Source organism: Andrena cerasifolii, chromosome 11 (genome assembly GCF_050908995.1).
Source record: "Andrena cerasifolii isolate SP2316 chromosome 11, iyAndCera1_principal, whole genome shotgun sequence".
In the NCBI taxonomy this organism is placed as follows: Eukaryota; Metazoa; Arthropoda; class Insecta; order Hymenoptera; family Andrenidae; genus Andrena; species Andrena cerasifolii.
In genome coordinates, this window is record NC_135128.1 from 6,550,122 (window position 1) to 6,576,920 (window position 26,799).

At 43.8% G+C, this 26,799-nt stretch overlaps 1 protein-coding gene and 1 non-coding gene across 2 annotated transcripts; one reads left to right on the plus strand and one right to left on the minus strand.

Annotated features, from left to right (window-relative positions):
- Window positions 1–1,867: 1,867 nt before the first annotated feature.
- Window positions 1,868–5,830, minus strand: LOC143374494 (calaxin). Its single transcript, XM_076822651.1, has 5 exons — window positions 5,534–5,830; window positions 5,309–5,469; window positions 5,158–5,238; window positions 4,322–4,432; window positions 1,868–4,127 (listed from the first exon to the last, which is right to left on the minus strand). Exons 1-5 carry the CDS (start codon window positions 5,658–5,660, stop codon window positions 3,939–3,941), a joined length of 669 nt encoding a protein of 222 aa, XP_076678766.1. The 5' UTR covers window positions 5,661–5,830; the 3' UTR covers window positions 1,868–3,938.
- Window positions 5,831–5,933: 103 nt separating this feature from the next.
- Trnai-aau (transfer RNA isoleucine (anticodon AAU)) lies at window positions 5,934–6,007 on the plus strand. The gene has a single exon. It is a non-coding gene; the product is annotated as a tRNA-Ile (tRNA).
- Window positions 6,008–26,799: the final 20,792 nt, after the last annotated feature.

Here is a 26,799-nt window from a genome sequence, read left to right on the forward strand (position 1 = left end):
CAAATGGTAGAGATTCAAGTGCGAAGAGTAGCTCTAGACTAATCCAAGCTGTCACAGCCTCGAATAAGCTGGTTATCCAGACAAGATCAGGTCCCATCATCGCGCCTAACAACGCAATTCTTCAACGACGATCACCAGCTGGTCGGAAACGTACGCCAGACAACGAAATCACGATGTTGGGCCACAAAAGCATAAATTATAATCAGACTCGATTACGCGGGATGGCCGTGATTTCGACTGAACGTGATGAGACGCCGACCAATTCGATTTGCGCGGCCCACGCCCACGCATCAAAGGGGCCGGCAGCGTGGTCCACGGCAAAGGATTACCAGAATGCCCTACGAGCCTTTTTCTCCGGCAATAAATCCGAGTAATTCGTGGAGGGGCGCGATCCACGTGAAATCCAATGCGTAGATCGCATTCACGCGTACATGTGCACGCGCATGCGGGGGAGCTTAGAAAGGATGAAAGGCGAGGGAGGGAGCGAAATGAAATGTCGTGATCCTTGGTCGCGAGATATGTAACCCCGCGACCTCAGAAATGCTGGGGACCAAGTGTAACGTGCGATTTGCAGGAGATTTGAATGCAATTCAGACTTAGATATTTACATGGAGATGGGCAAGAGTTCTTAACTATTGGTCAATGTTGATCATAATTAGAACGAGATTAAGTTCAGGGCCATATTATGGGTCACGAGTAGTGCCAGGTACGATTACTACTCTTGTCTCATGGTAGCTCGTCCCTCTGTGTTTTAGGATACAGAGAATGCATCTAGATGGAATGATTCTTTTGAACATATTTCTATGGGCTCATTACCCCCAGAATTGAAATCGAAATAAATTGAGCCCCAACCCCAATTAATTAATTGAATCCTTATAATATCCCACTTCTTAATTCAATTATCTTAATTTCTTTTGGAATCACAATTACACGAAGACACTACTCCTTATTAAATAATAAATTAATGCCAACTACAATTAGATTTTTGATAACTATTCTTCTTGGTTTATACTTCACAATACTTGAAACTTTTGAATACTTAGAAGCACCCTTTTGTTATATTGATAGAATTTCAGGCTCATATAATTCATGGCTCAAATCTGAATGAATCTAAAGATGGAATGACGAGGATTCTTGAATAATATGATTGGGGGCTATTAGTGATTATTAGTGGACAATTAAGTCTGTCCTAGTTAGAGTGATCTGTACTTTTACTGGGTTCATTAACAGAAGAATCTTAGTTCAGCTATCAGGGTCGGCGAAGCAACTTTTTCCGGAGTGTGAAGTTCGGAGTGGGAGGGGCGGGGGGTGCACAAATTAAAAGAACAAATTTCAACAGTCTAAAAAACTGTAGTACCTACGCAAACAAAAAATAAAGAATGGTAAAATGCCTTTAAAATTCCTGAACATGGAATTCCGCATACTCGGAATACTCCACAAATTCCACGCAATTCATGCCGCCCCGTCAGCTATCATATTCACGGTATATGTAGATCATCCTTATCTGTATTTTTTAAATATTCGGTTGGTGCATATGAAATTGCCAATCGCGGACAGCGTGAAAGTTCCTTTATTTCTGGTGGGAATATAATACCAATTTGTCAGCGTTGGCTTACGACTCGAGAAATATTATAGAGTTTCAAAATAATAAAATAGTTAAAAAATATTTTCATTCAATCCTCCCTACGCGAAACGGCAATTTCATGTACATCAGCCTAATGCAATGGGACGTAGTGGTGAACGAAATGATCCTCTGACAAGAATACCGTCTATATACCGTTTAATTCGAATAATATTCATTATCTTTTGCAAACGCACAGCAAGCATACTCCACAGCGATCTAGGTTACCACCATGCATCCGTCGTTGATTACAATTTATTCCAGCCTGGCAGAAACACTTCCGACGTCGGCTAAATTAGCTTCTATCTTCAAGATCGTGCTATGATATATTGCGAGCTGCGATTTCACCGAGCTCGCCGTGCAGCGGGCAGGATTATACCTACTCTTGATTCATTTCACTATTTATGACAGTAAACCTTGTACTCCATCCTCTTCGTTCGAACTCAGTCTGCACCAAACATTCCCAGACGGTCGGCATTACTGCTAAGAAAAACGTCTACCTAAGTCCTAAGACATCACCCCAGCCTCCATTCTCTAAACCAAGTTAATCAGTGATGTCTGCGTTTGTCACCTTAGTCAACCTGACGAACACGTTCAAACTGAATCGAACACTCTAAATCTTCCATGCATCTTCGACTTTCGATAGCAGCAGCCAAGGGTACATCCAAGTCTTCTCGCTGACCGACGAGGGTGGGAGAGAAGGTGCACGTGGCCGCGATCTACGAATTTACGAACATCCTGAACGACTACTACTATCTTTTCATCCCCGACCCATGTACCGCATCACCGCCACGGTCCAAGACACAAATACGAACATTTCGCTGTCGACACGCCGCGGGCATGTTTTCTCAGCTGGTGCCCTAACTCTCGATCTGGACGATCCCTCCCTCCCGCGCCGCACAGCAGATCCTGGTGGATCCTTTCAAGACACGGTCGGCTACCCACAAAGGATCTGCCCTTTCATACGCACGTTATTATACTCTTTACAGAATATCGTTCCACCATCTCCCCCTCCACTTTTCGGGGGATGGGAAGAAAGAAGGGCTCGCAGCTCGCTGGTGTGTTACACGCTGCTCTGCCTGTGGATATACGTGCGCGCCCACGCATTGTGGCCCGAGCCTTTAAGGCAGGGTGGACGTTTCGACGAAAGCCTCGAGATTTTCTCGTTTAATTTGTTGTTATAGCTGCTTGAGACGCGGATCGGGCCATTCGCTCCACCGTACCGATCCTCAAACATTCATTATGTTTTCCTGTAACACATCCACCGACGCCCGACGGAGCCCGGCATCTCGCGCACCAACGGAATTGCGGGGCTTTTCCGCGGCTCTCTGTTTACACTGCACTCGCGAGAAAGACCTATATTTGCTCCCCGCATCCAGCTAACCGTCTCTATTAATTCACGGGGGAACAGGGTTAGGTCTGGCGGGGCCCATTGTGCGCGGAGGCTGCGAAATGTGGACGCAATTTGGGGATGAAGCACTGAGGATGACGGATAATTCGGGATACACCGGTATCGTATTATTCCTCCTCATTGTACGCTACGCGCAGAAGTGACGCGGTCGATCGACGACTCAATCACGAGTTTAACAGTACACAAAAGGAAAATCAACCTGTGTTTGAGGACTGCCGCAAACTTTGGGGCCCAAAGTATACGTGTACTTTATGGTAAGTCTGGGTTTGGGAATATTTACAGTGAAAAGGATAAGACTTGGTCCATCGTATCTTTGGAAGCTCCTTGGTTTTACGAAATGAGTTAATTCACCGTCCAAGAAAATCCATAGGAAATCCACTTTCGCTCCCACGACAATGGGAATTAATATTTCTTACAAATTGACAAGTTTCTGAGTAGCATAATCGATTCAAGGACTTCTTCTAATCTTCCCTCAGAATGAAGACACGAAACGCACTTCCCGTTGGCGAGGCTCAATTGAGCAGTTGATCGTCCCATTCACGATTACATCGCGGATTGCGCCCGATGCGATTAGGAGATGGTATTATCGCGGTCCATTAGCGATTGTTTGTAAGGAGGAGAGAGTCAATCATCGCCGTTCGATGAATCGTAAGGAATACGCCTCAGGTTGATCGGTAACTTGGAAAGCCTAGTGGAGCGTTCACTGGTCTAGGGGGATCCCTTCTGTCTGATTTGCCGCATTTTCCTGCACTATTGGCGCTGCGAGAGCGCGCTTTTGGCTTTTCAATGAGCGCTCCTCCTGGCTGGGCACGCCACGTGTGTGCTCGTTGCTGTTAACACAGAAACGCCAGAGGACCGACACGCTTCGCTCCTGATTACTTTTCGATTGCCAGTCTCACTGGATTCTTAGTATCTTCCAAGGCGATCCGTGAACGTGCTCAGGAAGACGTGGCACGCTTCCCTCGATGGAAACACTGGCCCCATGCACTCCAACAGCAGCTGATTTCTATCTGTCACGCATATCTTGAAGTCCTCCTCTGAGATCGACCCGTCGCGATCCACGTCCAGCTTTTTCAGCATCATGTCTATCAAATCCTGTAAGACAATAAGCTCTGATGCATACAAGTTCTACCTCACCATGCGGAACTTATAAATCCTAGTTTATGGGTTCATGAAAGTGAGGAGTACGTTTGATATGCACAGTGGAATGGTCGTCGGTAGGTAATGATAATTTAAGTGAAAAGATGAAGTAGGATTGTCTAACTAGTCTGCAATAATTGCAGAATTACCTTGACAGCTTCGTCTGGATTTTCATCATTCTGCAGCTTGATCAAACAGCCGCGCATTATCGGAAATATGTGCTCCTTTTTCAATCTCTGCGTAGTGTGGTTATCGTACACCTATAAATTAAAAATTTCCAGCACATTGGTGGGGAGGATATATACACATAGAACTGTTAGAGAGTTTCAGACTCAAACTATATGTATTTCCTTCTTTCAAACAAAGAATAATACCAATTTTAGCCATAGCAATCAAGGGTCGAATGAAACTGCTAACTTTTATAAATAACAGTTATTTATCAAACTGTTAACTTTTCAATCATTTCTTTTCTGTTTTAAGTTAACTTTGTACATTAACACTTTAACTCTGTTGTAAGAGTTCAGTTTTAACAGTTATTTGATGTTCGATTAATTAAAATTCTGGAGGATCATGTAGGTACTTTTCAACAGATATTTAACGGTAAAATATAAAAGTTAAGAATATTTTTATAATTAGCCTTATTTAAGGAATTGGAAGCAGGATAAATATAGAAGAGAGAGCACGTTCTGTTTTCTATATAATTATTTTCTCGGAACGATTTATGGTCTCAACTTCAGATCCATCTACCCCATAACATTTGCAGAAAATTTGCTTGTAGAACTTTTTTCTTCTTTCAAGAAAATAAAAGTTTCTTCTTTACACAAAAAATTTTATAACATTTTATAACAGTTCTCTCTGAACAGGAAAGGCAATAGTCACAAAATTACAGTTATTTCGTAATTAATTGAAAATTTTAACAGTTTCATTCGACCCCTAGTAAAAACTGATGTCATGAAAGTCCAGGAAGTCTCAAAACAATGGTTACTTGATAAGCAAAGTGTATCTTTTCGTCCAGATCGCCACGCAAGATGATCGAAAGGCACTCGATCCATCGATCAAGACTCACCTAAGACGAATTCCTTTAACGAACAATCTGACCACTATTTTTATTAATATTAGTCCCCTGACTTCATTACCTGCAAAGCGTTTCGTAAATCAAACGTGGAGAACACTCTGTCGATCAATAAGTGACGAATATTCTCCGTGAAGTCGAAGCCTGGCTGAAAGATATCTCGAAACACTGATCTAGATATGGGGCCCAACGTCTGTACGCACTTGCTGTGAATTATTGCCAGGGCTGTCGAAGAATAGAATATAATCGTGACGTGCAATCTCGGAAAGCAATGTTGCAAACGTATAACCTTCAACTTCTCTAAAATTGAAGTGCGTGGTGCGTGCCAGCCTCTTGAATTTTTCCGAATTTTTTGTTCTAAAAATTATCTCTTTCAACGTGCTATTTAGCATATCAATGGGCTCGGCAGGTGGCATTTTATTACTTATGAATTTTGACGGAAAAACTTTACTCGCTGAATGGTATCACGAATATCTAATTTCCGATCAAGTCAGGCACTTGTTTCATTTAAATAGCAACTTCTATACCTACAATCTTTCTATAATTTCTGCATTATGTACATCCATTAGAATGATTCAGTATCTACTTCTTCGTGGTCCGCTAAATGCAGCATGTTTTCTAATTTACACATTTATAATTTTTAGTGCAAATGCTACGTTAAATAACTGTAACCCGAAATGTTAACCATCGGCCCATTAGCTCAGTTGGTTAGAGCGTCGTGCTAATAACGCGAAGGTCGTGGGTTCGATCCCCCCATGGGCCAATTTTTTTTTTCTACTCTTTCACTCTAATATTATTCAGGAAAATTGTCAAAAACAGGTTTGCTAAAATTTTACAGTGATATCTCTCGTGATACGTGAAAACGTCATTTTTAAACCCATATCAGAAGCTTGTTCTATATCTGTGAGATACTACGATCTGATACTACATTCTCTTATCTTCACTTGCACGAATAACAATACCCTTTCCACCCTTCTTAAAGTGAATCCCAACGGCGCGTGGCTCGGCGAGCCTGAAAGGTTTGCTCGGCTCGGCTCGACTCGGCTCGCGTGAGGGCTCGGCTCGAGCGCCGAACAAAGAACTTTGTCGCCTCGCTGACTCGCCGAGCCTGGGCAAGCCGTTGAAGTTCACCTTTAAAATTTAAAATATGTAGAGCGTTCAAGATTCATGTGGGGGGGGGGGGGGTGTAAATATGGCCCGAGGTTGTGATACGGACCAGGTGTAAAAAATCAACTATTTCTTACGCGGTGTTTACCTTTTCAGCTTCGATCCATATAACCACCTCAATTTCTGAAACCATATTATTGACATAATTTTGTAGACATGACAAAGCTTCAAAATAGTTGAATTTTCGCGGTAAATAGCTATTGATATATTATCTCAGACCTATCACCTGCCATTTCCACCTTTTGTTTATGCAATTTTTATATTTTTAATATGTGTTTGCCCCGAACAGAGTTGTCCATATTTGTAGGGTAAGTGGGAAAACAAGGTATGTCACAAACAGCGTTATTGAGAAAATTAAGTTTTAATAATTTAGTACATCAGTAAAAAACAAGGTTCATTGGATTAAATTTACTTCTTAAATAATTTCTTGTTTTACATTGACGACAGAAGCTTATGCTTAGGCAAAGAGTGGGAACATTCCGTATTTTATTCCAGTGCAGAGTGGACATTTACCGTTCTTAGCCAGTATACCAAATCTTTAATTATCTCGCAGGGGTATTTGAATATTATAACCCTTTGTGATTTGACAGTTCCCGTGGTCCCAATTTACCACCAACAAAATACTCAATAAATCGCAAAATCTCGGAAAATGGACATTCCCGGTTTTTCCCCTACCCTTTATTTACACCTTCTCCCCTACAATTTCGCATAATAAATAGCCCCAGCTTATTAACACGAATAGACAGGGAACAAGGAACCAGGCGAGGGAACAAGAACGTTTCATTCATTATCTCCACTACTTACCAATAAAGTGAGTTCAAGCACAGCGTGACAGAGCGTCGTCTGCCCGTATCGCTGATAAAACGTCGATCGACGTGGTGTCCGGCGATAACAGCTACCAGCCACGAGCGGATCTCGAGCGTACGTCGAAACAGGTCAATCCGATCTCTCGCCTCCCAGAAAGTTCAACTCGCGGTGCGGTCGTAAGGAAGATTATCATAAAAGCGTGTATACGCCCGCGGGGACGACGAGTTTCACACGGAAAGCTCCCGCAAAATGGCCAGCCAGTATATAGGGGGCAATAAAAGGATGGCTGGTTCTCACGTGGCCGTGAGATTCGGCCGGGCCCGAGGAGAGGGACCAATATTTCGGCGTGATAACCGACGACTGGTGAACACCCCGCTCACGAAATTCGTTTCACCGGGAGCCGTTCGACCGGCGTAAAGGACGCCAATAAAGTTCCGCCTAAGTATATCTAATGACATCATTTGGGCGGGGAGCGTAATAAACCGGGCACAAAGCCGCGGGGATTTCGTCGACGATGTAAAAACGTAAGAACGGCTTAAGAAGCGTGAGAAACGGTAAACGCGGTGTAAGAAGGCTAAATAAAGCCTTTTCTCTAGAGCTCGTCGTCTAGATTATACTATTAAAATATTTATTCTATACCGAGCACAAGATAAGGCTGAGAGGTCTTTCTCGATACGAGTTCTGCAGACGACTGACTTTCCTTCGCCGTGGAAAGTCCCATGTTGCCATTCGTGAAAACTCCCGAGGACCCCGATGCTAATTTACGACGCCTACGGCGTCGCTGGCCCGGCCCCATCGTCGTCGTACGCGCCCTGCTGGCCACATCTGGTTAAGCTCAACCAAGGAGCCCCTTTCATGAAGTGGTTGCCTCAGGATTTTCTAAAGGTGCTTATCGACTTTGCGATGCTTCCTCGTGAGGCACGCCTCGCGGACTGGAGACTTTGGGGACTACCTCGGCATGATCACTTTGCGAAGCAAAGTCTCCACTCCGCGAGGCGTGCCTCGCGCGCAATCTTCGCGACGTCGATACACACCTTAAAACAGTGGTTTCCAGGTGCTCCACATGGAATCTCGCGCAATATCGCCGACCGCGTCTATGTATGATCTGGCTCTGCAATTGGAATTGTTACTCTTAAGATAGGCTTTCCTATACGCGACTGGACGCGACGTCAAAATTTTCAAAGTCGATTTTCTCGAAATTGAAGCGCGATATCAAAAAAAGTTACTGATTCTTTTCGACTTGTAACAAGTAAATAAGTCGAGAACGAGGAATAACATTTTTTGATATTGCGCTTTATTTTCGAGAAAATCGACTTTGAAATTCTTGACGTTGCGTGCAGTCGCGTAGAGAAAAAGCTCAAGGTCATTCACGGTCAGGTGAACTATTCTGAACTCGTGGTAGCACTAAGTTTTCTAGCCCCTCAAAGACAACTGCGATCCAGGCCTGTTCGAGCTTAGATCTGCCCAATGGGGATCACCCATAATATTCACTTTTCGCTCATTGCATGCTTCCTCCATGTTTATACGCTCTAAGGGCAGATATTTTCATTTACCCATGTATTACATGTAAAAAAAAATTGAAAACATTCCTACCATTTCTTCAACATTTGTTCAGCTGTTTTATCTGTCAAGATCGTCTCTTTCCATAAAAGAACGTGCAAAATCAGTGAAAATTAAAATCATTATAACTCAGCAACCATTCAGTGAAATCGTTAAAATTTTTTTTAGCACATCAGGAAGAATAGAAAGAACAATCTCACAAATTTTCATCAACTTGGTACCATTTCGAAGATAGTCCAATAAATCCTTAAGGGGTCTTTCCACTGTGACGCCCTGATAAAGTACCGCTGTTTGGAACTTTTTTGTCTCAAAAACAATGTGTCTACTAAATTGAAGTTTTTCCCTATTTATTAATACGTGCTTTAAGGATACAAAACTATTTTTTTCATATTTTTTCAATGCATGCCTGCGCCAAAATAAGTGGGTGTAATATACGCCGTGGCATACCCTGAATCAATCCCCTTCCAATCACATCTCTGTCTGAACCCCTCCCTTTCGATTCAAACCTCCCTTCCCCCACTTGCCCACCCCCCAAGATCCCAGACTACCATCAGATTCTCATTGCATCCCACCATACCGCGTCACCCCACGCATGCCACCACCGAATCCACCCGCGAAGCGTTTCAATGATCTCGTCGCGCTCGGCCCCTGTCACAGTTAAGCACTCAATCAAGCCGAACCGGTCGAGCGAAACAATAAGCGAATGAAATCTCGCGTTGCACAGGTGGGTGGGCGTCTCGCACGATAATACGCATTCGAAGCGGCGATCCTGGAAGACGCATCGAGTTGCACGGACTCCATACGGCATCCCGCTCTCGGGAAGTTATCGCTCGGCCCCTGTAATCACGGGCTCATTAGTCCACGCCGGCAGATAAACGATGGCTCGTTGCTGCGGAAGGCAGTGCCGCAAAACCTGCGCATTGTTTCGCGGCAACTGGCCACGCAGAGCCTGGTCAACGAATGCGGCGGATCGCTTTCGCGAAAGGTGCTATAACCTCCACGTCGAAAGGGGTGAGGGGGGTGGGGGCGGGGGGTGGAGAGACGAGAGGCAGGGTAGAATGGAATTCCTCGTGTCTTCTCGGGCTTGAAGCCGAACGACCGTAATCTTGGGCTATCTAACGTTGTAAATGTAGCGAGGTGATGATTTGCGACCTCCCCGGAGCGAGCCTGGCTGCAGGGTGGAAGGAAGGAAACGGCCAGACTCTTGGTCCCTTAGATTCAATTTCGCAGGGCGTCAGCGGCTGACGCGACGTCCGCCCACCTTTTGCGGGAACTTGATGTACGACACGGTTCAGCGGGCAGGGACGTGCGCGTGAAACTCGGACGATTCGCGCGCGGATTGTTTTTCGACCCCCGTAAAACCATGAAAATTAAATACACCGCCGTGCTTCTCTCTTTGGCGCGCCTCGGAGGGGCCTTGTTTGAACAGGCTGAGAGACGTCCAGGGAGGATGGGCGCGGCAGATCGGAGCGAGGATGGGGCGCTTGAGAATCTCGCGAGGGGATGCCCCTCGACGCGGAGCGATCCGTCGAAAACCCGAGCGCGTGTTTTAATCGTCAGCGTCGCTGAGTATCGCTCTCCTTCCGTTCTCACAGCGAGAATTGCCTATCTGCGCGACTCGATCGCCGACGCCGTTTCCCCGCCCGATCCCTACGCAAAGAGAAGAACTCCGAGCTTCCCGGATGAGCGATTAAAGAGCACTCGCGGTTGAAAATGCAGACCGGCGCGAGAGCGTGTTAATTAAGACGCGGACATCGAGTGCCGGGGCTAGTGATTTAAACGGGCAATAACTCAGGCGAAGTCTCCGGGCTACCTAGTCCTCGTGAGAAACAGGCGTCCCTCCCCTTCATCCCCTGGTCCACGTTGCACAATTTACATTTCATAACGTGGCGAGGAACCGAGCCGCGTACGCGCTCCATCGCGGGGACGCGCGTAAATATACCGTCGATGCAACGACGCACGCGATCCAGACGCTCGATTGCACGCGTCACCGCGGCGGGAAGATCTAGAGATCCTACGGTGAGCCGCGATTATCGGGAGGGGTGCCGAACGAGGCTAGCCTGTCGTTACGCAAGCGTCAGCCGCGGCACGCAACGATTCCATCGCCTACACGCGCGCGGATTTACGTGTTTATGAGGCCCCTATCGCTGTGAATTTCTCACTCGAGTTACGCTCGAGATGGAAACAACGTAATTACAGGCTGTTCCGTAATGGGTAGATCGCGGCGGCGCGCGTTAGATCGGCATGGGAATGGCGGGTGGAATGAAAGTGGAAGTACGAAGTGAATGGCATTCTTCTCTGGTTTTTGATGTTACGTTACGTTTGGGCCAAGCTATGTAGAAGCGTGCCGACCCCCAAGGTGACAAAGAATTAGCTAAACACAGTACCTACGGATCCCATAAGTTTGTGATTATTATTTTGCAAAAAATTACTAACCCAGAGAACAACTCTTACATTATATCTGCAATTATTAAAACTACCAAGAGGTAGTTCTATTTTAGGCTTAAAAAATAAATGCTACGGAAAATTAAAATAATATTAATATTACACTATTCACTATTTTCTGTTTTTTTCTTTATTCAGTCGCTAAAGTATTTTGTATACTTATATTGGTTAGTGCTATTAACTCAGGGTAAAGTTCAACATGCCCATCGTAATGCGTTTGTTTTTGTTTGGTTTTGTATTTTATTTTATTTTATAATTTATTGTATTTATATTCTCCTTCTATTATTATTGTACTTTGCCATTAGTCTTCGGGTTCGATTTAGAAGCAATAAATTTCAGAGTCTCCCCATTACTTTTCATCGTGTTTTTGGGGAATGTATTATTATTCTTATTAATTTTATTATTATTATTATTAAGTAACCCATTAAAAACGGATGCAAAACAGCAACAAGAAGTATAATACACCCAATAGAAATAAAACTGCATAATTTTCCTTAACAATTAAAATCATTAAACTAAAGTTACTCAATTTTAGATCATTGAAGGTTGGTAGCTTTCTGCATAACTTGGCCCAATTTTAGATTATAGTAATGATTTCATTTTATCTAGTTACCTGTGGGAACTGAAGTGTGTTCTCTGTCGTTCAAAACTTTCAGGACGTATTTGCAGAGAATGTGATATTTGTTACAGATTGAATACTTTTCACTGCTCTTAATTTAAAATACTAAATAAAGTAAAATTGGTTAGAGTTCTCCAATAAATTTGCAACGTTTATACATTAAGTGCCCCGATATTTATGAACGGCAGTGCATTTTCTAAAAAAAAAAATATGTAACGTTACAGTGAAGGTAGAAAATGAATTTTGAAGCCAGTTTGAATATTAAAAGCGAATGAAACAACCCGCCCCATGGAGGCCCGAACCTCTTCCTGCGCGTGTTCAGGTCCCTCCGGTGCAATCATTAACAGGGCGCAGATTAATTAGAATTTCAAATTCGACTGTAGCCCCATAAACAATTCAGGCTCGCGGACTGCTAGGCCCACAGGTAAACGCTAATATCCGGAATCAAGCTGTGCACACGTATATAGAGCGATCCATAATTGCAAGTCAATACTTTGGTAATAAATTTAGCACAGGAAATGAGAAACAAACTTTATTAATTACTTCCTAGAATCACAAAAAAATGGAAAGAGAGTCTAATTATTTCCCAATATTTTTCTCATTCTATACAAAATAGAGATATCATTATCCCTCATTAAATTTTCCTTCAATCACAACGTGATGTAACCACATTCTTTGCATCGTAATAACTTAAAAGCTGAAGCCTGTCTAACCCACGTCGACAAAACACTTCCCTCTCCCTCTCCCCCCTTCGTAGCCAAAATATCCCCCACGAAGTATCGACGTGCAATTAAGGATCAGCCAGTATAATCGAAAAGAAGATTCACGTATCGAGAGCGGCTGAGTCGGTCGCGAGCCAGCCTCTCTAAGTCATTTACAAGAGGCAAGTGGTCCATCATAAATTTGACTTCCTATCGCCGGCTGGGATCGTATTTATCTAACAAATAATTATTCCCGCTTATCTCGCGGCTGATGCATGCCTCGGCAAACAGAGATCAAAGATACGGCGGCCGACATCACCGTTGGCCCTTTGTTTAACGCTTAAACCAAGCCGAAAGGCAGCGGGTCAACAATTTTCGCTTTATTTACGACGTGGTGGGTGCCCGTGGACCAACCTCGCAACGCTATTGTGTGGGTGCGTGGGTGTTGATGCAAGGGTTGAGCGCCCATTACCATCGTTGCCTTAGGGGTGGCGGTGGGCTACCCCGGGACGCCCGGTGCAATCAAATTTTAGAGTTATTGCCGTGTGACTGCACGTGTTCCTCTATTTCGCTGAGGTCCCGAAGTAGCGGGCGGTTCCGGGATGTAAAATCTGATTCTGTGCCCTTGTTAGCTCCGTCCTCTTGCTCAAAGGGTTTCCCGCTAAGGTGTGAACTGGTAAAAATTTACGCGACGATAGAGGGTAATGCCAGTTTAGAATTTTGGAAAGATGCTAAAACTTGTTTGGCTTAAATGATGCATTAGGGTATTAGAAATAAGGCACAATAAGTTTTATAAGGGAGAAAAGGTTTTAAGTGCTTATTCCGAGACCTGCGGTTATACACATTGCAGCGCCGCATCAAATTTTCGGAGTCAAATCAGTCAAAAAGCAAGAAGAGGAGGAGAAAATCAATTCACCATTCTTACAAAAAGCGAAATTTTTTAATTTCTGTGCGTATTTCTCTAGCTGATCTTTAGGACTCGAAATTTTTTTATTTTTCTTCCAGCTCAATAATTGGAGGAGAAATCTTTCCGGCCGCGGAACACTATCCGTCAGAACAAGCTTCCTTTCTTAACCCTTCGTTGACACACCTCCTTTTCGATCAACTTTGACATATCTGGCTTACACCCAGAACAATTTTTGAACGACTGCCATTCTCATCTAAATAATCCAATCGTTATGAAAAAAAACATGGGTCAATTTCAAAATCTCTAGAATGTATTCCAATAGTTTTTTTGTTGGCATTTTATCACAGTTTTTACAAAAAAAAATCTAGATTACTATATGTCGAGAAAACACGAGGAAAATCTTCAAAAAATTGTAACTTTTACAAATTTCAATATTAGAAGCTAAAAATCTACAGAGTTGCCGCTCGGATACAATATTTTCAGAAAAAAAATAGTTTGTAAGTCAGCTTTGGAGAAAAGGTATTTATTGTGCATACAGAAGGTATAGAGCGTCAAAATCAGCTTACGGGTGTCTCACACCCAAAGTGCCGACGAAGGGTTAAGCTGTGGCGTCGCCGTTTTGAACTAAACAAATTAAGAAAAAAATTGTGATCGTACTTCACAGTATGTACAACTATACTCGCATAAAAAATTCTCAAAATCAGGCTGCTTTTCGGGCGCTGCATTACCCGTTAAGGTGTTTCCACTGTGAGGTGGGGTTACCGAAAAATGTTGCCTGATGATGCTGCCCACTAATTTTATGAATGAACAGACGCCTTCAGCAGGGGAATGTTCGATTGAAGATTGATGCAAAAGGAATTTCAGTGGACAGTTATTGAGAATGATGAAGGCAATTGTTCAGGGATAAGGAACCTACTGTAGGGACTAGTAAAACTTTTCCTAAAGGCGAGTATGTCAGTGAATGAAAAAAAGTGAAGATTAAACAAGGATTTCCTCGATGTAGGAGGAGACTGATTAATTGCCTGAGGAAGTTAGACCACGAGATGTTTCTTTAGGCGCTCTACGAAAACAGACCTGTAGCGCGTGTTAAATTCATCAGGAGGAATTCATCTGTCTTAATGACTCACACTTTGCTCGGTGAAACGAGAAATGATTGATGATCATCGGACTTTAATTACCAAAATCTCGCCTGGAGCATTGGTTGTTACAGCTGCCTCTATGTTTTCACAATTGCTGAGCATCCTGCGTCCTGCTTTCGTCTAATTTCCATTGCCAGCCTCGGATAACTAACGTTCATACATATTAGAGTACACTAGTCCGATGGAATTTCTGGGGTGAGTTCTGCACGGAGTAACAGAAAGGAACTTCCAGGCTACAGAACGAAACGTCGACAGGCGGCTAAGGTGTCCGGAACGCGATGATTGTTATGTAACAGCATCGTAGCGAGTTGTACGACAAATGTCGGGCGGAGGCTCGAACTAAGTGAACCGTGAATCGATGGGATCACGGCCAGCAAACAGCCACGTCGGGATTTCTCCTCCGTGGCGCGTCTCCCCTATTGTGGACGGAACACCTTGGACCTCATACTGGGTCATTGTGCAACAGCGGGCCGGGGTGGTGCTGGATTCCTGCTTTCGGGAAGATTGAATGCGTGGGTGGCGGAGTCACACGCCAGCAAGACCTCCAAATCCTGTCTAATAAGGCGTCCCGACGTCGCAACACGCCTCGTTAGATCTCTCGGAGCTGTTTACGCTGCTTACTTTCCTCGACTTGCGACAAATATGTTTACCCCGGCCATGCCTCGTAGAAAATATTTGTAGTCCAGGTGGACGAGGATTTCTGCGATCTTTTCGCGATATTCATACTCACCGGGTGACTGCTGTGGAAGCAGGGATTCGAAAATTATACGTTTTAGGTGGCCAGTTGTATTATGTACAAGGTGTCCTAAAATGATGGGACCATCCGAAACATGCAGAGATAATTCAAAAAGTCCTTTACCGCTTTAAAATCCGAGGCTTCGTTCTCGAAATGTTTAGAGTGGAATACCGGTGAAGGGCTTTTTGATTTATTTTTGCATTAATAATTTGCTTGTTTCGGATTGTCCCGTTATTTTGGACACACTGTATATGAGCCTCTCAGAAATCGAACTGATCAAATTTATAAAATTAAAGGAAATTGGTAAGTTAAACACTAATTAGTGCGAGTGATCTCGCGGAAGTCAGCGATAGTCACTTTGCAACCAAATTAATTAATTATCCTACTAAGTATACGCATTTGAAACGACGTTCTATTTCTTAGAGCAGGAGAAAAGTAATATCTGTGATTCCTGAAGTTTTCCTTACTACCGTTACACTCGGTAAGGTCACGCTTGGGTCCAAAACTGCAAAATTCGAGAAATATATCATATGTATAAATTCTGCAATTCACAGCAAACTACAGATGATTCAGGCTTCTAATCAAACTAGAGCGTAGTAATTTCCAGTGATTTCCCTCGAAGGAACAGAAACAATAATAATAAGAAGAAGACCTTTTTATTTCATCGAGAGACATTACAAAAGTAACAAGAAGATAAAAAATTACCAAACTGCAGTCTACTCATGTCTAAAAAAAAACACAGTCTACATCCACGCCTACAGTCCCTCCCACGCATCAAGAAGCACCTGGTGCGCCGCAGATATACCAAGGGCGCAGCAAACTACCCCCCCATTAACGCGACTTCGTTCGAAGAACGTGTCGAGAGCGCGGATAAACGACTGGCAATTTCCGGTGTATTTTTATCAGAGAAACGTCTTCAACCCTTCTTTATAAATGACTCGAGGGGGGTCGCGACAAATGGGGTGGTTGATGGCCGACGTCTCGAGCAACGGCTGGTGTTCACGCTCGTGGCGCGTCCCGAAAGGCTATCATCCCCTATCAACGCTTAGTAAGACTGAAAAATCGCGTCAGCTTTATCATTGGGGACTCTCTTGACGCGACTAAATCGGGCATGTTCCTCTAAGCGGTGGTGGGCGTTGAAACGCAGCTCGTCTCGTTCCGGTGGCATCGAGACTCTGTCTGTCGTCGTGCGCCGGAAAGGGCCGACTGCGGATTGAAAGAATAAATCACCTAAGTCAGGGAGAGAAATGAGGAAATTATTCTGAGACCTTTTGAAGCGCCTTAGGTGTACACTTTGGGGCCCTGTTTCCACATTTATAGACAGACTCTGAACATGGGTACTATTTCGCATGTCGAAGAATTTCTCAACTGGAGAAACTATATAAAATAAAAATATTAATTAACTACCTGTGCTACTCGGCTTCACCCGAAATTTAGATTCTGTTTTTTTTTTTTTAAATAGTCAGATTCATCTAGATTAGTCAGGCATAATGAGCTGAGGCACATTTCTTGATCGCAGAGTTTATCAAAGTTTTTAGGCGACAGACAAACACACAAACATATAGAAGCTTTCTGCTTTATATATTAAGATTATCCAAGAAGCACGAGCCACTAGGAATCTCCGAAGTATTAATAACACTTGGATAAAATTTTCCTTTGTGGTGGAAAACGTCTTAAGTTCCTTAAATGAAGGAATATAGAAATAATGATGCGAAAAGGGGTAGGAACGTAGGATTGATTGTTCCCTTACCCAAGTGAATCCCTTCGCGGACAATAGGTCTCGGGAAGTATTCTTTACACGGTTACATAATCTAGAATCTCGTGTGGTAGACGGCGAGCAGATGTCCCCCGACAAACGGCGGGCATAAGAAATATTTAACATACAGGACTGAAAGGGCCGCATTCCTAATTTTCAGTCTGGCCGGCATCCAATCTGAGTCGTCGAGATCCACAATGCCGCTCTATTTCCTTGACGCGTATACAATCGCGTCATAGTAATCCTGTTAGGAGACGCTTCGCTGGCCAGAATACACCCCGCTGGGAGCAGAAAAAGGGGGGTGCCATCTCTCAGTCGGGACCTACCAATCTCAGCCCACGTTCAGGCCAACTCGATTTATCGCAAAATAGATTCTCCCTCGGCTCGAACGGTAACTAGCATCGAGTTGGCCTGCTCTGACTGACGTATTGCATAGAATTCGCGCGAATATTGCCTAAATTGAGGACCTGAACGAATCTCACGTTACTCCTCTGTTTTACATAATTAGAAACCCTGTGTTCTTCTGTACAATGCTCACAAGGGAAGTTAGGCAACCGGGAAATTCAGAATATTATGCAACTTTGTGTGCAAGTAGAGTAGTTCATGCGTAAGACAAACCTATTTTTTTAGGGGGTGAAATTAACCCTTTAATAATGCAGAATTTTCTTTTTCCTGGAATATCTCGAGAACGGGGAAAGATATGGGAAAGAAGTTTAAACAAAAGTTGCACCTCTTTTTTATATCTACAAAACTGTGTAAAAGTAATTATCGAATTAAGGATTGGTGGTGGGGGTAACTCGAAAAGTGTGGATTGTTTAAAAATTATTTTTACGTAGTTTTGTAGATGTAAAGAAAATATGCAACTTTTGTCGACGCTTCTTTTCGATACTTCTCACCGTTCTCGAGATATTCCACGAAAAAAATTCTGACTTTTTTGAAGGGGCATGTTTTCACTCCCTAAAATAGTGAGATAGGTTTGTCTTACGCATGAAGTACTCTACTTGCACAGAAAGTTGCATAATTTTCTGAATTTCCCTTGTCAGTATTTACATCCATTTCACGAACCTCTTCTTTCCCATTGCACGTGAAGTTCCTTCATAATTCCAGAATCCCAGGATCCTTCCTGTTCCCAACAGAAACCACGGCGCCCATCGGCTCGACTTTAGGAGCTGGCAAACAGCAGTCGATACATCGGGGGCCAGAATAATTCGCGCTTTTGTGAGCTAGTAAAGAACGAGTTTGTCGGACGTCCAGGCAACAAAAGGCGTTTCCCGTGTCCGATCCCGTCCGGACGAATAATCCTTTCGTAGTAAATTACACTTTAAAGGAGGCCTTCGCGAAGATCGGCCACGAGTCGCATTAAATCCCTTATACCGGGTATTGTGGAATCTGCTTGTAAACAAGATTTAGGGATTTGTCCCCCGTGGCACGAAAATATGATAAGCCCTTCGTTTCTGGACGTGCACCCCTCCAGCCCCCGTCCCGGCCGTGACACGATCGCCCCTACCTCGAACGCCGTCGTGTTTATGAAACGTAAAACCGTGAAAAAGCTCGCAAAGAGGATTTCGAACTTAACCCGAGCGGGAGGATCCTCCGCGAGGGGCCGTGGAGGATTGCTGGTAAACTCCCGGGCAGGGTCGAGCCGTGGTATAATGTCGCGGAACATAATATTTTTAATCCACCCCCGCCGCCCTCTCTCTTTCCCTTTTAATCGAATATCAAGCACATTCGGCCCCGATCCAGGAAACTTAATATTCGATCGAGGCTCTCGTGTTCCGACGATTCCGTATTATTTCCACGGGCAAGAAGGGATTACCGTGGATGGCTATATATTTTTAATCCCGACGCTGTCGTAACCGGATAGCTCCGATAGATCGAGGTTTATCGATCTTAAATTACCGATACACCGCTCGGAACTGGGTCGCGCCGCGCTCTGTACTCCCACGTGCTGGGAGCTTCTTTTCCCGACGCCATTCGGGCCTGACAGCCATTGGGGATTACCTGCGGCGATGTGGAGTCTCGATTAATCCCGGGGATAGAATTTTATTGCGAAAAAAGCGATCCCGGCGCGGCTTGTACAGATACGTGCTGGTCCATTTTCTTCCGCTCCCCTTGGTTCGCGAACGTCTTCTTATCAGCGTCGAGGAAGACAGGAGGATTCATGTAGCCGTCGAGGCTGATGAGTGTCCAAAATAGTACCTATTCAGTCTCTCGTACTTTCTGTCGTATCGAAAGCTTCCGCAGTGCTGTAGGCTTCTGTAAGGGACTGTATATTTCGTATCTCTTGCGACCCTCTTCGGTGGATGCAATGGCAATGGAAAGTACGTAATTGTAATTCCTTTAGATAAAATTTTGTGGTAGATCTGCTATGTTGCTTGTACAACTTACGGAGTATCATAATGGGGAATTAATGGGGATTTCCTCCTGATTATAACGCAATTTTTGTTTGCTGTCCAAATTCACTCGAAGGGGTGAAATTAACCCCTGAAAATTCGACTATTTTCCGAGTTTGTGTTATAACTTGCGAACTGTACGAGACAGAAAAGAAGTTTCAAGACAAAAGTTATTTCTTTTAATTAGATCTATCATTTGGTAAAAAAATTATTTCACAGTTCACAGGTTATAACACAAAATCAGAAAATAACCGGATTGTCAGGGGTCAATTACACCCCCTCCGAGTGCATTTGGGCAGCAAGCAAAAATCGCGTTGTAATCAGGAGGAAGTCCCCTACATATTCACAAAGTTTCCAAATTTTTTGAATTTCCGGGTTCGGGATCTTCCCTTGTAAGACACAGTTGCAGCTATGCCATTGTCTAAAGCAGTTCCTTTTATTTTTCTCAAATTCCCCTTCTGTATGATGCTGCTCTTTATTGAGTCAGCAGTACCAGTAACCAAAGCCTCGAGTATCCTTCAACAAGGATGGCGCTAGGGTGCTCCGCACCCTTATGTAAAAATTGATATGGCACCCTAGAATTATTACTAATCTCGTCGCAAACGATACGCCGCTAAATTTATCCTACACAATATACCTCTGTTTCATAAAACACCCATTTAATAAAAGTGAAAAAAGACTCTCCTTTTGCGCCACCGATGACAAGGGTGCCTCGCACAGAAAAACACAGAACACCACTGATGTGACTCCTGATGTTTATAAACAATAAACCTCGGCTTCTCGAGTGAACCGCTTAGTGAAAAGTAAAAACTTCTGTTTTTGCGTCCAAGGTGCCCCTGTCATTCGCGCCCGTGGCACCAAGCGCCCCCTAGGCCTCGCATAGGCTGCTTAGTGCGCTCCTTCGGCCCTGGAGGAAGTCATGAAAGTGTGGTGACCATCGTAACGACGGCCTCGTAATCGAAGGTGACGACCTCCGTCAAGACCTGATCATCGAGGCTCCGACAATTCGTGTAATTGCGACTTTCAGCCGGAAGCTTGAAATTAATGGTTGCATCGCTCGATGACCGTTGCCTGCCGGAGATGAATCGATGCGCGGGGTCCTGGACCTTTGCCACCGAGACTATTCATCAAACGCGCATACGTGACCGAGTCCTTAATTAAACCTATGCACACGGGACAATTAGAAACGCCGGGGAAGGTGCGCGTGCCCTTGGACGAATAATTTACACGGGTGCCGCGTGTTCTGCAGTCCCTCGTCGAATCCCGCTAACGAGATTCGATTTTCCGATAATTAAAACGGTAACCAACGGCTTGGACGCGGACAAGCTTTCATTTGCAATATTTCAGGAGGTGGCTGAGCAACATATACCGGATTACATCTTGCATTCAATTAATTTCCATATTCATTCCGATCCTCGGATCCGGCAGACATTTTTCTCAGGCATCTGAGCTAACTACTTACTCTGCAACATACGAGGGGTTCGCACAGCACTTGGAGTGTAATCAGAAGATAATTAAGCCACAAATAAAATTCCTGTCCTCATTTTACACACATAGGGTAAATGTAGGCACGTAATATGGAACGTCGTCAAATTTCGATGAAAAAATGGCAAACTCTGCAGACAATCCTGTAGGTATATTAGTTCCCTATAAACAATAGACGATCGTACTGACAATTAAGCATCAGTCGGGCATCCGTTATTGAAAGAGAAACGTTTTCATATTTCGTGGTTTGCAAAGGTAAGTGAAGGTAAGTTATAAAGTATTATTTTTGCATGATTTCTTATTAAATATCCTTCGTTCTTAATTATCAAAAAATAGTTAACCAGTAAAGTTATTTTCTTCTTAGTATAATTCGTAAATTCTTATCGGAACGTGTGTGTACGTAATATGGAACATATCGAGTGAGTGCAATATGGAACATGTACGATTATATTATAATCTCATGTTATATTTTATAATATTATTTTTTTATGTTTTGTTTTTTACTATTTTAAAATTTTTTTTTAAAGTGGATCCAATGTGTTCGCCGCTTTCAGTAGGCACACAAAGAATGTGGGACACTCTTCTTCACACGTATTATTCGCGTGCCTAACGTGTAGGAGACGTAGAAAGCAGCAATAAATACTAAAAAATTATGTACATTTGTTTATTTGTATCTTCCACTTAATAACTCTTCATTTTTAGTAACAAAAGTAGAGTTTTTCCAGTTTTCTTTACAAATTTCCTAGGTGTTTCATAGTAGATACCACTTTTTCGAACTGCCGATTTTCACTCTTTTTAGTTTCTTTAGTATAATTTCAAAACGCTTGACTATGCAGCTATGATTGTGCATTAGATCTTATGTTCCCTCATGTCAGTTTTATTACAAAAAAAACAAATTCCTCTACTTTTCAAAAGTTTTTGAAATCAAAGTGTTCCATATTAAATGCGTTTACCCTACGCGTTTTCATAAGAGACACTCGTCTGTACTCGGAATGAACGGATCACTTTCCGCGTTTCACAAATAACTTAAAGGAACCGTGAATTATCTGACAGTTGTTATGAATCAGAACTTTAGCAGTGAACCTTGAGCGGTACACCCAAGATCCTTCTCAGATTTCCTCTGGCAATTCTGATGAAAGAACTCCTGTTCAATCATCAAGCCAGCCATTATTCACAGTGCAAGGTGCAAACGTCTCGCAGCGCCAAGTAATAGAGATTAATAAATCCATCCCACCCTAAGAATGTAATCCTCCATTCATGAATAATCAGGAACGATACCCCCGCGCTTCTATCTAGAGGAAGAATCGTGTTTCGATAATTGGACTCTTCTAATCATCGAGATATAACACCACGAAGTATCCACAAGGGCGTCGGGCCCTTGTTCGCCGCTGAATTCGCCAATCAACTTATCCGACGATCGTTTAATTGACGCCGCGAGAAAGTGTTAATTCGACGGTGCTAAACAGATGTCCGATCGATACGAATCTTTAATTTCGTTTCTGCTCGCCGGTAATTGGCCCGATGAGATAAGGCCCCGTGCTCTCGTTACGCTTCCCCTGTTTGCTTTGTTAATATCGCCGACGCGGGGCGGCGCCATTGTTCCTACGTAATAATATCGTATCTGATAAGGGCATCGCGTCAGGATCGTGTTGCAGCGAGATCCCCTTCGCCCGTTCCCCTTCGCGCCGCCGCTAATCGAATCGTTTCATCGATAGAAAGTGTCAAGCAAGGGGGAAGAGAAAGTCCTGTATCGCGTTTTATCTGCAAGAATGCAGCCCGGGGATCCCCGGGGGCGTTCATTGTGTTTCCACACGCCCACAGCGTCGCGCATCGCAGTACAGAGAGCTTAACCTTTCCGCGTTTTAGGAAAGACACTCTATTGTGGTGTCGATTGTAAAATGTCGATGGTAGGTAGATCGTTTCGTAGGAAATTTGCGGTTCTACTTTTATCGGGGCTTTGCTAGGCAGTGGGCGTTTTCTGTGCGCCGAGAATAACTCCTCAGTAAAGTTGGAGCTTGAAGTGTAGTGAAGTTTTATGTGATGGCACTTATAGGGGCTCGTAATTGTGACGTAATTCTGTATTCCCATTTTCGAAGTGATCGTTCCTTTTTTTTTTATATACTACGAAGGATATGGTTACTCGATTCGGGGTACCTTCGATTCTCCTGCTTTAAATTGGCTCCAGCTTTTATTGACTTTAGGATACCATCTAGATTGAGATCCTAAGATGGGGATTGTTTTAAACGAATCACTCCCAATGGAGGATTAAAGCAATCAGAGAATCCATCTGAGATCAATCAAGGAAATTGTTCACTGATTGCTATCATTACTTTCCTCCTGCACGTACTGGTAGCATCAGGCGATCGTTATCTATTCTACAATTCCACTACACAAATTACAATCAATAACAGCAAAGAAACCAACACAATGCAGAATAGGGAGGTATGCAACTTTGCACTGATGCAATGTGATCGTCCAGGTTGGTCAACGCTGGGCAACAACAATTTTTCTTATTTGTAATTGCTGTTCCGTACACCTGTTAACTAAGAGGGGAATCCTATTTTTAGGGTTAACAATATACTTGGCAAAATCTGGGATTTTTTTTTTAAGAAACTAGTGATTCGATTCATCTGAAATTTGGACCATGTTTTTATGCATGTTAGAAGAAGTTGCAGTTTTTTTATATTAATTTTTAATAATAAATGTAGCTGTTATACTATATTGTTGACTAAATAAGTTGATTAAATTTTCGGTGTCTTGCTAAAAGAAACAGCTTCCTCCGTACTGTTTCCCCATTATTTTGAATGGTGGCATTCGCAGACATGTTCTCAGTGAATAGAAAAAAAAGATCCAGCAACACAGTTGTGCAGTTTGCTGTACGAACTAGAGAACACTGATCGAGAATCTGGAAATGGTCGGACCGCCGCCTGCCACGTGTCGTGACAGTGGAAAACCAAGGAAATCGTGCGCGGCTCCCGAAGCAAACAGGAGAACGTAAGCCGACTATAATCGACGGCATTGTTCGGGAGGGAAGATGGACGATAAATGCAGGAAGAAGCCTCGCAGCTTTCAAAGTAGAACGGCGCGGATCTTTTTCATGAAGCAGCGATGTACGAAAATGTAATGACCAAAAGCAGGATTTCTTTTTGTAGTTACTTTAAAGTACCCCCATTGAAGAACCTCCACAAACCATTGTGTTTCTTTAAGCGAGGGAACAATGAGGGCCATTCTTATGAAAATCTTTCCGCTGGCCACTTGGTGACTGCGCTGTTTGTTTCGAAACATCAGCGGCTGGCCTCCGGAGACCACCGTGGATAATCTGTTTAGAAAATATCCAACATACCAGTGCCATTCTTTCCTCCTTGTAATTTATTCGCAAGCTACAAAGCTGATTACTAAAAATGTAATATTCTTAATTTTAGTGCATGGAGGGCTGACTTCTCTTTAATTTCAGCGGCATTGAAACTAAAACCCTATTTCTCTCTCTCTCTCTCTCTCTCTCTCTCGACAGCAGGTTCTACTTTAAAAACCACTTAAACATAAAAAATGAGCACCCCCCCCAAAAAATATAAATAAATAAGTAATAATAATTCCTCCACTTCACGCGCTGAAGCCTACAATTTCTCCATCCACATTCCCGACAATTTCGTGGAAGTATTTCGTAATACTCTTTCCAGGCCCCTTATTTCACTTTATAATCAGCCGCGGCGATAGCGATCGTTGCCAGGGAGTCCGTTTAATTAAAGTACCTAGGATTCCGATTGCAGGGGCCGGAGGGGTCATCGAGGCAGCTACACGCGGCCGTGGAAGGAAGAAGGGGAACGTTATTTCTATTCCACGGAGAACTGGTTCTGCCATTGGAAGAGGCGAGCGCGCGCCGCGCGTGCCACTCGCGTGTGTCACGTGTCCCTCCTGAGAGGTAACAGGTAAGCGGTGTGCCTGGGACCTCGGGTAAATACACTCGGCGTCCGCGTTGCGGAGATGCTCGTAAATCGCTGTGCGCCGCGAATTATTGCGAAATTAGCGGGCACGGCGGCTCGGCGCACGTGCAACGAGCGAGCGTCCGCGGTGTTCATTTTTCTGAACACCGTTGATTGTGCCTTTAATTACAGCCCCTCCAAGGGAGCCTCCGCTGTGTATTCATTTCATCCCAGACAGCGCGAAGGAACGATGAATGCCAAATCGCATCCCGTTTCTGAGGTGTAACACGCCGTGGAATGTACGCGCATTGTTTCTGTTTGGGAATGGCCTAGTACAGGGCGATTGGCACATAGGTGGCGCCCCCTTGGTTTCGGTCATAGACCATATATATTTATAGACACGGCGTGCTCTTACGTGAAGCCGCGAGTGGCAGTAAAACAAAGATACCGGGCAGAAGTGATGTTACTTATGGGCAAAAGATAATTCACAATTGTGGATACTGCCTCAGACCACGGTGTAATAGACAGGTGTTCCGACTCCTGTTCAGAATGTGTGACTTTTTCGTCCTAGTTCTTCTGGCAGCCGCTAGATTGGCGCTCAAGGAGACGAGGTTGACTTTCTGCGCATAATACAACTAATAGCTCTACTACTGCAATCACATAAATGCATGCGTACATGGATTTCTTACCACGACGCCTCTCGCGATGATCAGAGGAACCACACAGAAATCGGGACACAAAATCGCTGGCGTAAAGGTGCTGAGTCGGAACACCTACACCGTGGTTAGAGCATGTGTACAAGTGAGGTTATATCTTGTTCTTTGAATAATTTTAGAGTAATTATCAATAATGCTGCAAACATGCTCTATAAAGAATTGTATAGGCAATAATTAAATTGCATTTTCGTAAATATTTATACACTACTGGAACTTTTATCTTTGCGTCAAGGCAGTTATTTGGAACCGTGTCTATAAGTATGTCTGGTCTAAGGTTTCGGTTGTAGGGTCAGCGTAGGTTTAAGTTGGAGTGCAGAAAATAGCCTAGGTGTAATTATTTCTAAAGTAATATAAGTTCGCAGCAGTGTGGGACACGAGGAATGTACGCGTCGCTGCAAGTCACTGTCTGAGTTTTATGTACGAAACACACTCTTGTGAGGGACAAAGAAAGTAAAAACATTTTATTAAGAAGTGAAGAAGTTGATTTACTCTCAGATCCTTTTCCTTACAACCGAGCTTTTCTTTCGTGGAAATCTCTGCGTCAAAGAGATACCCCCACACGGTATTTGTAGAGTTCGGAAAAGAGTGACATTGGAGAATCAGCTTTGGGGGAATTGGTAACGCGGCTGCCCAGTACGCGGAGGACCCGCAGATCTTGGGTTCGAATTCCGTCGCCCGAGGTTTCTATTTTTCGCCTACATTTCAAACACCTGTTATTCGAATGTGACTTTGTTCAACATTCTGCTGGGTGAATGTGCGGATGAATGCGAGTAGAAAAACACTTAATAGTCTGGATTATAGGTCCTTCTCTGTCCCTCTCAATGTATTCTTCGTTACGCACCCTGGATTTAAAATGTCTATCATGAGATCCATTTAAAAAACAAATACCCAGAATACGGAAGAGATCTCCACCGTGATCGATTTCAAGGCAACGTTCAATTACCCGTTCAAACGTTGAGGAATCGGGGTTTTTAGAGGCTCATAAGGTCTCCCGCCCTTTAATCTACCGGTGAGAGTTAAATCTCCGTTGGCGATGCGTGTATCCGCGAAACGTTTGGGATGCAGAACTGACACGAATGCAGAATGCCTCCCCCCTTTCTGTCTACCGTCTCGTACACTCTCGCGGACTCTCGGTTCAAAGGGAAGGAACGCGCGCGATCCGTGGATGCTCCTTATTATTCCACGTAGGCTAGAGCCCCGATAC

Coding starts and splice junctions, on each gene's coding strand:
- LOC143374494 (XM_076822651.1), bottom strand. CDS start 5,660: ATGCCACCTGCCGAGCCCATTGATATGCTAAATAGCACGTTGAAAGAG. Junction 5,470..5,533: donor CAATTTTAGAGAAGTTGAAG/GTTATACGTTTG, acceptor ATTCTTCGACAG/CCCTGGCAATAATTCACAGC. Junction 4,128..4,321: donor ATCCAGACGAAGCTGTCAAG/GTAATTCTGCAA, acceptor ATTGTCTTACAG/GATTTGATAGACATGATGCT.